Here is a 13,123-nt window from a genome sequence, read left to right on the forward strand (position 1 = left end):
TATATATATACACACACACAATTAGAATTATAATATTAATATGTATATATACAATTCATAAAATGTATATTTATAAACACAATGGCCGAATGGTTTTAATTGAAAATTTGATTAAAAACATTCGTATATCGATTTTATGTAGAAAAGGAGTTGCACCATTTAGCGTATTTGAAAAAGAAAGTATTTAAATGGTGTCAATAAAAGGGTTTTTCGTTAATTTTTTTACTACTTGAAATATATATAATTTTTACACTACCAATGCAATTAAAGCGTAATTATTTGACTTCGTCTGCAATGACAAAAAATGAATTCAAATAGAAAACCTTTTTATTTTGGGATTCTATGAGATATGACGCCTAATGCGGACGCTTTCTTACACTTCCGGTGACCGGATGTGTCGCAGTTAAATCGCGACAGTTCCTTTTTCGAAGAGAAACTAAATTAAAGTAGACTTGACCGAGTAACAATGGTAGGACGTTTTTTTGGTTATATTTCTCTTTTCATTTGTAATTTTGTTGTTGACAGTCGCAGTTTCAATTTGTGTATAGGTAATTAATGTTGGAGTTTATGTGCCGCGTTTAGATACAGCCGTCAATGCTGGATGTGATTAGTCACTGATGCTAATGCTAACTGCTAGTAATGCTTTGAGTGTTCGAATTGTGTTGAACTAACTCCAACTGTCCGGCGTTGACGCACGTAAATGTTTAACTGTCTGTTGTTTGTTTGTGTAACCGACAGAACTCCAGAGGCCTCCGCTCTCAGCTGAAGGACAGTGTACCTGTGGCAGGTTTTTGTCCTCAGTCACAGTTTGGAGTCCAGGATTCTCTAAGGGGCGGGTGAGGCGTAATGATGAATAAAATACCCGATATTACAGTGTTCAGCATAGCTTACATCGTTAGCAGATGATAAAGTTGCCAATTGTTGGATTCAATACAGCTACATGTACCCAATATATTTAGAGTTTTTTTCTATTTGAAAGGAGTTCTGTCATAATTACAAAAAAAATGTTTTATACTAATGTTTTGGAAGCACCTTATGTTCTTTTTTTTTTTTTTTTTTCAAACAGCTTTAGCAGTGTGAAAAATGAGCTCCTTCCGAGCCACCCACTGGAACTGTCGGAGAAAAATGTGAGTGGTCCTGAAACCTGTCACAAATCCGGAATATTCTATATCTTTCTCTTCTTCTTCCAGAGAAGATATCGATTCATGTCTGTAGTAGGTCCAATAGAATTCCTGTGTGGTCTAACAGTGGTTACTGTTGTGTTCAGTTCCGGCTCAACCAGGACAAGATGAATTTCTCCACACTCAGGAATATCCAGGGTCTTCATGCCCCACTTAAACTGCAGATGGAGTACCAGGCAGCCCGACAGGTAACTGCATAGGACATACCCCTACCTCTGTCACGGCTCCATGTCTCATACATACAAGCTTGGGATGTCCGACATTACATTTTTTGCAGATATTGTCCAAACACTTAATTTCCAATTCTGATATCAACCAATACCGATAGGGCACTGGTGGCCTTGTGGTTATTTAAGTGAAATGCCAACCAATGTATGAGTTGCTGGCACCAGCTTCTACATGAAATCCCCTGGCTGCAATGCTGCCATCTAGTGACTTTCACTTTCATATACAGCCGTTTTTCTCCAAATCTAATTTCAGGTCACATTATTATAAGAGCAAAAACTGATACAGATTCTTACAGATTCTTACGGATCGCTTATATTATCGGACATTCCTAATACAAGCTAATCGAAACTCGTGTTCTTCCTTCCTTCTCCAGATCCAGCGTTTGCCTTTCTTACAAAGTTCAAACCTGGCCCTTGACACGCTGCGAGGCAGCGACGATACCATTGGCTTTGAAGACATCCTCAACGGTCAGCACCTCTCCTTGTTTTCATGTATTCTTTTTATCCAAAGTGACAGTTTAATAATGTAATGTGACGCTCTTTTTTTTTTTCTCTCTCTCACTGCCTTTCAGATCCAGCACAAAGTGAAATGATGGGAGAGCCTCATATGATGGTAGAATACAAGATGGGAATGTTGTGATTAAATAGTGCTTCAGATTCTCAACATTATTTGTGAATTTTTTTTTTTTATTATTTCTTCCTGAAATTTAGTCAGTAAGTCAGATTCTGTGGAGTTTTCATCCTGTGTCAGCTCGTAAAGTACCAGACGTAGATGTGGGTGGTTCATATTTACTAGAATCAAAATTTGGGCTGTATTTCTAATAAACATTTCAACCTATATAATCAGGTGTCTGTTTATATATGTCATATTTCATACATGGATTATTGTTTAGATAAAAAGTGCATGAAATATAACCTTAATCAATTGCAGTTTGTGTGTAGGGGTCAAGGACTTAATGAAAATTGATCACATGGATTCTTTTCTGGGGGGGAAATTTTAAGTGACTCGCGATAGCTAAAGAGAAGATTAATTCCATACAAAAAAGAAATAGCCATTTAAAAATCCCAATTGCCTATAATCTACAACTCCCATAATGCATTTCAATTTTGTAACCCGTGAAGGGGAGTTTCGTCGCCACTAGATGGCAGTGTTATCATCTTTTAACACCAGCGGCAAGTCTAGGAATCGGCATATAAATCTCAAACGTTCGAAGAGGAGACTGTTGCATAGTGTACCCTGAGGCAGTTGGCCGATTCCTAACGCATATCCGAACAGTCTTAACACAGCGGGCAAAAAAAGCCAATCAACTCCTGAGAAAGGGCGGCACGAGTAACGATGTGAATATCATCGTACTTTTAGATATCTGAGATTTAATGTCATATAGTACTTTCAGACAAGTTTATTTTTGTTATTAATATATCTACAGGTAAGGCTAAACATATTTGCAAACGTTATACAATGACACCAAGCCTATATTAATGTAGATGTGTCTAAATGTTTATTAAACATATCTTATAAGCACATTTATCTGGAGTTTTCTCTGTTAAGTATAAGAATTCTAAATATATGCTAATAATTGTCATTTACTCATATGTAGACCTATATATAAATATATAATTATATTTATATCCGTTTATTTGACATAGATGCACTGTCATAAAAATTGGCTTAAGTTAAATTTAATTTGAACACAAAAGGCTAGTCAAGGCCGGCGGTGAGGGAGGGGAGAGAAGAAACGTAGAGGTTCTGTAACTCACTGTTGCGATCAATTGAAATCTCACTGCCATCGGACCAGCCGGACACAGCACGTCTTTCTCTTTTATTTAAACCAGCTGTAACTTAAATATACTTTAACTCAAGGTGCCAGGTTGAATCTAAAAAACCGAGTCAACAGAAATTAAGGCGTTTCTTTTTTCAACATAACTGCAAGAAAATGAAATAAAACATGTTGTTTAACATTTTATTCTGTTGTTTTTAGAATATTACTGTGTCGCAGTGCATGCCGGGAGATCAGTGACCCGAAGTTGTGTTGCGCACTACGGTTATTACGTTATATTAGCAATAAAGATGTACACGGAACTAAATAAAGTCATCTGAAATCTGCTTAAAGTTGTTTAATAACACGCGTTCACAACAAAAACCGCGAAAATGTGGACATTAAGTCATTTTAAATCAAAGATTAAATAAGCGAGTAGAGAGATAAATCCCCGCATCTGTACTCGATTCCCTGGATAACAACGCTCTATTCTGTTCGCCGCTTGTTTTTTTTTAGCAGTTATGGTTATTTTACACTATAAAACTAACGCTTCTCAGTTATACTTTGTTATTTTGTATCATTCGCCTGGACTTTTTGTTTTCTGTGTTTGCACTAACAAATGTTTTTTTCCTCTCTTAACCGCTCGGTTGCTGATTGTGCGTTTCACCCTGAGATGGCAGCATCAGCCCGTCGAGCCCACAACAACGTGACTGGTCCACTAGTGAATCAAGTCCGGCTGCCGTGTTGGTAAGTACGCTTTCCGGATACATTGCTTTCAGGTTCCACGTAGCCTTTTAACAGCTACAGTTCAGACCAGGGTACACTATCACACGGTAGTCTTTGACAACAGTCAACACTCAGTCCGGGGTTAGCTCAGGGCAGACGGTGAACATGACGTGTTGTAAAGTAAAAAAAAACAAACAAACAAACTCCAGAGCCTCCCCCAGTGACCTCACATACACTTATCAGAAGTAAGTAAAAAAACAAAACACCAGAGCCCCCCCAGTGACCTCACATACACTTATCACGTGAAGTGGAATGGAAGAAATGTCCCTTCCTCAAAGCACTTAGCATACACAATGCTGGACTTCAAAGAGGTGCATTGCTATAATAATGCATCCATGTATGCATAAATAGATGGTTAAAAAAGAAAAAGAAAATAGACAATAATCTGAAATACAATTGCTGTGCAGTATGTTTTATAAACAGTCTGCATTAAAGAAACATACAGACTATGAGACTATAAAGCTGTAAACTGGCGAAACCCGGGCATTGAGATATTGGGTTTTCATTAATGTACAGAAGCGGATAACGATTTTTAGGGATATTACATACTTATGCTAATATCAGTACGGTAATATCAGTCGGCCAAATATAATCACCTCTAGGTATTATTTTTTAAATTTTCTTACTTGGCATCTCAGGATTCATCAGGAAGGGCATTTTCCGATCAAACCGTGTCAGAGTATATCGCAACTTTACATACTTTATGTTAATGTGACTACCCGACCCCAACTGTATAAAAACTACTTTTTAACAACTTATTAATAGACATTTACTGATTGCCACCAACTCTTTTTTTATATATATGAAAATATTTTAGAAACATTCCTTTAGAGGATCTGTTTTTTTGTCTGCTCAAAAGCAAAGTCTCCTCCATATCCCGGGTTCGATCTAAACGACCCCTAACTACGCTGAATTACAGATTGAAAAAAAAAAAAAAAACCCAACGTAGACATGGAAGAGCTGCTGCTGTGACAAGTGCTGCTGAGCCCAACGACTCAGACCACAGGAGCACCGTCATCGACCACTCTCTCGGCTCTTTAATGAATTTCCTCTGAATTGCGGAAAGTATTTCTCGCAGTGCAAATGCACAGCAGCGTGGGTTTAATGATTTGTCCCCGCAGTTTAAATCGATGATGCTAGAAGAACCTCAATCCATCCAGCGTCATTGCTCTCTTTCCCTTTCGGTTTCTGATTATATGGTCTGCGAGCTGTCTTTCTGCTCTCGCTCGTATAATCTTGCTCTAAAGTCGTTCTCTGATATCCTTGATCAATAGCTCTTCCATATGTCTGTGATTCATTAAGTCATCGGAAAAAACTGCTTTGATACAATGACAGGAACGCTTCGGTTTTCCTCGGATAATTCCTAGGTTTTGTCAAATGACGCGTGGCCTCAAAAGATTTCGGGGAAAAACGGCTGTATATGAAAGTGAAAGCCACTAGATGGCAGCATTGCAGCTCATTTTATTAATCTAATGCTGGTGCCAGCAACTCGTACAGTGGTTTGTTCAGATAATCAAATAAATATTACCAGGCCCTTAATAGTATTTAAATTCGGGGGCGGTGTAATAACTTCTGTCCTCTAGGGGCATGGTAGAGCTATTCGTGCTAGCTAGCCCTGGCTAGTACATGCAAGTGCACTAGTAGTGTTTGGCTAAAATGATGTGTTAAATCTGGCAAAATCTCTTCCCTTCGCCACCATCCCGAGTCGTGCGTTTAAGTCCGGCCGTCCCTTTCGTATGTTCATATGTTACTTTCATCGTTGCTCTTCGGTCTTTAGCGAAATCACATCACGTCGTCTTCCCGGAACCCTTGGACCGAACAGACTTTCAGATCATTACTAGGAATCGTTAGCATTAGCGCGTCTCATGATAACAGGTCAGAGAGTCCAAGTCTGCGCTGTCGCTGACGATTATACAGTATCAATTACCACAACAAGATATGTATTGTGTTACATCAGCTAATGTGCTCACTCAGTCTGTGACCTGGCCCACTTGGACCCTCTCAGCATCTATTAATGGGACGGTGTAATCTGTGATGACGTGACCCGTAAATAACGCTGGCTGAGGAGGGGAGGTGTGCGTGCAGCGTAGAGTTCATCCGACTGTATGCTTCAGTGCGTCACACCTGCTGTTATCCTGACCTTTATGCAAATGTAAATCGGAGTTGTTACAGACGTCAGTGGCAACATTTTAAGTCACACAGAGTGCCATCACAGAATATTCCAGAATGCGCAGGCGAAAGGCTGAGCAGGGTTTCAGTGGCACAGAGTCATTCACCCTCACAGTCGGTCAGGCGCTGCACCTGTTCACTGTTTGTGATGATAAACACGTTTCGGCACATTACCATAAAACTGTAAAAATGGTGTTGTTGGTAATGCGATAATGGCTATGAGCAGTTTGTCAAATCTGTGTCGGAGTTTTGTTCCTACAGCACGACTCGATTTTATGCCATATTTTATGCCATAGGTAGGAACTCACATAGTGTACATAAATGTCACTTACACACACTAACACAGCGGTAACATCATAATCTAGGACATAAAAACATCAGTTTTTAATAAAAACATTCTGCCTGGAAGCCATAATGAAGGGCACAAAGTTCCCAAAAACAAAAAAAAAAAACACAATGTAAAGAAAGTAAATGTAGCACAGCTCCATGTAAACAAAGTGTTCCAAATGTAAACAAAGCTGTCGTCTGCATCTAGCGCCGTTGCTAATTACCAACTAATTACCGAATACTTCCCGTGCGAAATTTGTTTAGCGCCGTACGTTGACAGATGGAACCGAACTTTCCAAATAAATTTATGAGCGAAGGCGTCGTAACCGTGAAATGTCGTTGTGTCGAGGACGTGGTAAACCGATGACCTACTGTGACCTATGTGACCTATTAGGCGATTATAGATGCACTAAGTAATTGTGCATGGATCTAGCTAACTACTTAGCAGTTAGCATCAATTTGATTTTTCTACCTTAACTTTTTAATAGACGGCGTGTGCATAAGAAACAGGTGGAGCAAAATTTTGAGGAAAGGGACATAAGATTGACAGTTGTAGCATTCTGTCTGCCCAGGTAAGGCGGGTGAGGAGATCGATGCTAGCTGTTGCCTCAACTGAGAGAACTGAATATGACCAAGAGAGGGCAGCATTGCAGCAATATGATATCATCTGCCGTTCAATCTATTTGAGGAAGAAGATGAATGCTTACAGTGCTACCGCGGTTTAGATGGAGCGAATCACGGAAACGTGCGACGATCCCACAATGAGCGAACCTCAAAGAGACTAATGGCTGTATATAAACTCGGCGGCTGTACCGTGCACATGCCCGCGTGTCGGAATCTCTTGCTGTGTGGGCAAAAGATGACATCACAGATGACAATCAAAGCCTTGTGAAAGGCGTGCATAAGACAACTTCTTGACTGGCTAGCAGGCAACTTATTGAAGATATCTTAAGAGGCATCACTTGTCTTGCTAGGGAACAAGGATGTCTGTCCTCCCACTGAGCACTAGCAATAAACATTTTTTGTTTTGGACTCTGGGAACCCTCCTTAACTTATTATTCTTCTGTCTCGGAAGAACTCCTTGGCGAAGGGGAAAAAGTCCTTCCCCTCGCCAACGCGGCACGTTATGCCTCGGGTATCTCTTTGAAACCAAACCAAACATTTGCGAGCGGTCGTTTGTCTGCAAATGCTCCGGTTTGTAGGAGTCAGCGGTGGTTTTGAAAGTCTTTGTTTCCACCCACTTATTGCTACCGTGGCTCCTCCGACACGCACGATGACTCTACGTCTCTGGAGCACAACACGACGTCAAAATAGACTCGTCAAAAACAACCTATTAGACGAAGATCCCTCGTAGCCGTTTGGGGGTAAATGCGTATGTAAAAACCTCATATTTTTCAAAAATCAGATCAAATTAAAATTGTCTCGGTGCACGATTTTAGAAGGGCAGATGTGTCGAGGTGAAACCAGGTCAGACACGTTATTGTGTTTGTTCTACCGACAGAGAGTGGACACCAGCATCTGCAACGCAGGCTGTTCTGGGATCAGTCATACCTCTCTAAAGACTTTAAATGGGGTCTAATCCCGGAAGTCCTGATGAGATTTGTTTAGAATTCGCTCTTTAGAACACCGCTAGCGGTAGCACTGTTGGATAAGTTGACGGAAGGAAATCAGCGAGGGATTAAAGATCATAGAAAACCTTTGTTCTGACCCTTTAATCCATCAGTGGGACTATGGTGTTGTTTTGTTTGGCTCCTGCTAAGCTTGCATTCAGGCGTTTGTTACATGTGCACAAGGAAAACACGGGAGCTAAAAGCTAGCTCCGCTACTGTAGATGAGTCATAAAGTATGTCAAAATATATAAATATATTGTTAGCTTTTATTTATGGTGGACCGGTGGTAGCTTGTATAATAGCAACAATAAGAAGATCGAAGGTCGGATTATTGGATCCACAGAGTATTTTGTGTTCGAGTTTAACTTTAACAAGTATTTTTATACAGTACCGTAAGTGGTTCCAGAAACCAACAGTTGGTCGGTTTGTTTTCGTTAGTTGCGACGCAAACTGCGGGACGGCAGATAACCAGTGCAACCGATTAGTCGGGGCTTGCCGCTCACTGGCCGAATCCGTGCCCAGCAGCTGCTAGCTGATAACAACAGGAAACAAAGGCCGTAAACGCATCACAGAAATAACAGATTGCTCCTTGCTGCACTTTATCACTTTAAAGTGCTGGGCGTTTAGGCGTTAACAGATCCTCGGAATAAATGAAGATCATAAAAAAAAACCAAAAACAAAAAAAAAACAGCAACAACACAATATTAGGCTGCAGCAGATAAAAAAAAACACGGATTTTGAAGGAGCAAAGCAAAGCAACACTTAGGCACCGCAGGGGATTTATTAAAAAAAAAACTAAAGGGTTTTCCTTTGTAATAGCGAGTGCAGTATTTCGTGAATTGTTGGACTTTTCACTTTATGCGAGTAAACAGCATTGAAGAAAAAAAAAAAAAAAATCAGCACATCCACAAAGCAAACAATGCCATAAAGCGAATGAGCAGTGCAGATAAAGAGGCTAATTGCCGCGGGCGAAGTCATAAAGCGGGAGTTCAGCTTCTTTTAAAGTTTCCGAGGCTCAGCTGCGGCCGCCCGTTGGCTTCGCTATTCATGAATAAAAGGCTGCGTTTTGTTGTGCCGTTGCGGTTTTTGCATTCTCTCACCCAGCCACAATGTTCCTTATTAGAGATAAGAATGGATGGTTGCCAGCTAATTTGATCAATTTCAATTACAACAAAACCGACAGCAAGCTGTTTATCATCTCACGCTTCCAGGTAGGAGACATTTGTCTCCCTTTCAGTACGAGACAGTTAACATTTCTCCTCTCGGATCGACTTGATTTTCACAAGTCGGAACTCACATACTGTAAATAAGTAGTCTCGCTCAGGTATGCTAACACAGTGATGACATCATAATCTAGGAGATAAAAACATCAGAAGAATTTATTTTACGCCATGAAGGAAAAATAGCTCCCAAAGAAACAACCCCAGTGTAGCAAAAACAAAGGAAAGCAAATGTAGCAGTTTGCGACTTATACGCTAAAATATAGAATTTCACACTGACAGCCACTAGAGGGCACTCTAGGCTTGGGTACCAGTATCTGCTACTCCTGTACCATTGTGAATTTCTTTCCTTCTTTCTTTCTTTCTTTCTTTTAAACCTAGGGGTGCACAGATTTCAGTGCGGACGATACCTGGGGTTTGTACATCGGCCGATGTCTGACACCGATCTTTCCCATCTTGTGTAACCAATCAACTCAAATGTCGATAGAAATTCCCAAATCTGTTGTTTTTGCTCAGTGTTTTTCGTCTTCCACAAACCGTGGAAGTGCTGTTCCTGCTGCTTAATTGTGACCTAGCTCGCTCGCAGAAATTGATCGGTACCAGGGAATCTCCTTATCAGTTGCTGGAACTGGCTATCTGGTCGATATCTGAACAGATATCCTCATATTAGATTCTATCCCAGGTATCTTTTGAAGTGGAAACGAGTAGCGTTGGATATCGAGTTCACTGGGAGTTTAGGAGACGGAACGCGACAGTTAGCTGCAAACACGTCAATATCGTCCTCGAGCGAAATAGCTCAGTACCTACAAAGGAGCACGGATCAAACGAATGTGTCTTCTTTAAATTGAATACAAGGCGGTTATGGGAGGTGTGACTCGGGTGACATTTCGAATGAAATGAAATGAAAATTCACACTCAGATGCGTACAGATGCTGACGGTGATCTCCCGTTACTGTGAGTCAGAGCCGGCAGGATGCGTCTCATCCCCAGAGAGGGACGGTGATATCCTATAATCAGCTCTGATCAGGCTGGAGTCTCACCGAGATCGTCGACAGTGGCGTAACGTCTAGGCCAGAATCAGAGTCAGCGACTGGTTTCCAAAATATATTCGTCATGAATATTTATAAAATAATAACATATAGTCTGTTCTGTTTATTTTAGCCAATCATATTTCAACCTCATGTGTTGCCAGGGTGAAAGAAAATCTGCCTTTAAGGCCTTCAAAATCAGGAGTTCGGGCACAAAATCAATGGTAATGAGATTGCTTTCTTTAACCAATCAGATTTTGAGTTGGAAACAACAAGACCTTCTAGCTGGCATACAGTAATGTTGGCGAATTGAGTGATTTGACTGGATGGTCAAAGAACACAGTCTTGAAACTAGCGATAGTAGCATCTAGCGACAACTAGCGACAACTACCGGCACCTGGCGCGATTTTTTTTTCTCTGCGTCCACTGTGTAGTAATTTTATTTTTTTTTGTAATTATTGATGCTTTTAGATGTACCTTGTGTTGCAGTCGTGTAATTTTGTTTGTCTTTATTGTACGTGTGGCCCGTGATACCGTATATTATTAATTTAATTTTCACACATACTCACATCGTTGCAGCAACTATTGAGTTGTCCTAGTAATATGTAAAAAGTTGGGTTGCCGGAATGACCATGTTAATTATTTTTTGTAGATTTATCAAAGGGAAAGGTTTTTATTCATGGGCAGAGTGGTATGTTTTTAATATACCTATCCGCATACCCAGCATGTACTGTATGCGCGGAGACGTCAACTTTTTATGTCGTGATAAATGATGCCTAATTGTGGTCACGATTAGTCGCGATTAATCACGATTAATCGATGCCTAATTGTGGTCACGATTAGTCGTGATTAATCACGATTAATCGATGCATGAAGACTTCACCTTTTTATGTCATGATAAATGATGCCTTATTGGGGTCACGATTAGTCGTGATTAATCGCGATTAATCGATCCGCATCTCCCTAGTGAATAATTAGATTCAAATATTCCTTTGACATCCTGAGTGAAAATGATGAAAATGATGAAAATTATGCGGAAATGCTAGCCTTCTCGCGCTTGTGCTCGAGTTTTCTGAAGCAGAACAAAAACACAAAAATGAATGAACTTTTCTCCACTTCTCTTCTTTACTATAACAGAATATCGGTGCCAATACTCCTCTGATCTGAAGCAAGGCAGAGATACATAGCTCGGATTTGGAGGAATGACAACTTTAATATATTCTTTTCTGGCCGTGGACCAGACCTGAAAGTGGGTTAGAACAATAGCATCTGGAGCAATAGCTGTACGTACAAAAGGGTCGACGTGTCTACACCGAGCGACTGTCGCTGTACAAAAGACACATGAATTATAGAGCCAATAATGGCCTCGAAGCAACTGTTTAAACAGAGCACTTAATGACATTGTAAGTAAGGTAATTAATTAATTAGGAACCTGATATGGTCTATAGCAGGGTCGCCCAACCCCTGGTCCGGGGACCGATGCCGGTCCATAGGTCATTTGGTATTGGGCCGCAGTTGTTTTTCTTGGAAATACTTTCCCCTTCATTATGGCTCTCGGGCGTAAGTCCGACTCTTCTGATGTTTTTATTTCCTACATTATGATGTTACCTCTGTGTTAGCGTAGGGGAGTGACAGAGGTACTGATGTACAGCGGGAAAATCGAGTTATGTCGACCTGAGTCGAGGACCCCCCTTTTATTTTGTAGTCATTAAAAAAAATAGATTGGAAATGATTTGTAAGTGGTTCTTCTATTGTCTAGATCTACACACACATACACACAGATGAATTCCCCCCCGACCCCCCCCCGTCCGCCCCGACCGCCACCCGTATTTAACAAGCATATGGTTGTCATCAGAGGAGGTCAGTGCTGGAAGCAAAGCTGTGGCACGTCCTGTTGGCTATACATCTGCCCTCGGCCTCTTGTGATGAGGTGATCGGGGGATTGGGAGAGCTCAGACAAAGGCAGCGACTTCTAAAACTTCATCGTCCTCTGTTTCATCTTCAAAGGAAGCGCGTTAGCATGCACAGTTAATAATGTCATAGAAAAGAGCCACGGAATCAGCGGAAAGCTTCCTCGGGAACTTGTCCTGTGGTTAAATCCTTTTTCTCCCCCTAAAAAACAGACAGTAGGGTGTAAAAAAAAAAAAATGTTTTCAAATACCCAGTCTTGAAAATATAAATGGTACCAAACCTATGGTACCTGTTTCCTCCAGCTTTTCGTACATCTGTGGTTGGTTTTCCGCTAAAGTAGATGCGAAGTGTTGCCTTTGTTGGTAGGAACAGGAACCAAGGAGAGGCAGAGATGCTAGCGGTCTTAGATACAAAAAAAAAAAACGTTGACCACTAAGGGCAAAAAGTACCCAGTGTACTACGTAAATCTGTTTTAACGGTGCACGTCGGTATGATGGAACAAGTCTTGCTTAACAAACCGAAGGGAGATGGCGTCGTAACCATGAAACGACATAAGTCGAGGACGTCCGAGGACCCGCTGTTTTTTTTTCTCCAATTTAAAATAGATTATTTGAATATAAAATAGTTCTTTTCAAATGGTTCCGTAGACTTGAATGATGATATCTCAATCATTTTGTGCAATTTTTGAAAATAATTATTTTACAGAAGGAAGGACTTGAGGGACCCAAAATTTCCCAAAAGGAACTTCTGCGGGATTAATTAATATTAATTAAATTAATTATAGATGAATTAAAATTAATAAAGTTCTATCTATCTATCCATCCATCCATCCATCCATCCATCCATCCATCCATCCATCCATCCATCCATCCATCCATCCATCCATCCATCCATCCATCCATCCATC

The 13,123-nt window shown here is 40.5% G+C and overlaps 2 protein-coding genes across 2 annotated transcripts in view; both read left to right on the top strand.

Moving 5' to 3' along the window:
- The first annotated feature begins 353 nt into the window (after positions 1-353).
- pomp (proteasome maturation protein) lies at positions 354-2,246 on the top strand. The gene is made up of 6 exons (XM_008307640.3): positions 354-469; positions 739-836; positions 1,067-1,127; positions 1,268-1,369; positions 1,783-1,876; positions 1,981-2,246. Exons 1-6 carry the CDS (start codon positions 467-469, stop codon positions 2,046-2,048), a joined length of 426 nt encoding a protein of 141 aa, XP_008305862.1. The 5' UTR covers positions 354-466; the 3' UTR covers positions 2,049-2,246.
- A 772-nt stretch (positions 2,247-3,018) lies between these two features.
- Positions 3,019-13,123, top strand: part of mmp16a (matrix metallopeptidase 16a (membrane-inserted)) — a gene marked incomplete at its 3' end in the record, with an annotated part of 97,824 nt that continues 87,719 nt past the window's right edge. Inside the window, exon 1 of the mRNA XM_025054684.1 lies at positions 3,019-3,912. Within this exon, the coding sequence (XP_024910452.1) occupies positions 3,785-3,912 (128 nt within the window). The remainder of the gene's footprint in view (positions 3,913-13,123) is intronic.

The sequence above is a fragment of the Cynoglossus semilaevis genome, chromosome 3, assembly GCF_000523025.1.
Source record: "Cynoglossus semilaevis isolate Cse_v1.0 chromosome 3, Cse_v1.0, whole genome shotgun sequence".
NCBI classification, from domain to species: Eukaryota; Metazoa; Chordata; class Actinopteri; order Pleuronectiformes; family Cynoglossidae; genus Cynoglossus; species Cynoglossus semilaevis.

Bases quoted from the DNA above. Each gene is read 5' to 3' on its own strand.
- pomp (XM_008307640.3), top strand. The intron at 1,370-1,782 runs GTAACTGCATAG...TTCCTTCTCCAG, and splicing joins AGTACCAGGCAGCCCGACAG to ATCCAGCGTTTGCCTTTCTT. The intron at 1,877-1,980 runs GTCAGCACCTCT...ACTGCCTTTCAG, and splicing joins CTTTGAAGACATCCTCAACG to ATCCAGCACAAAGTGAAATG.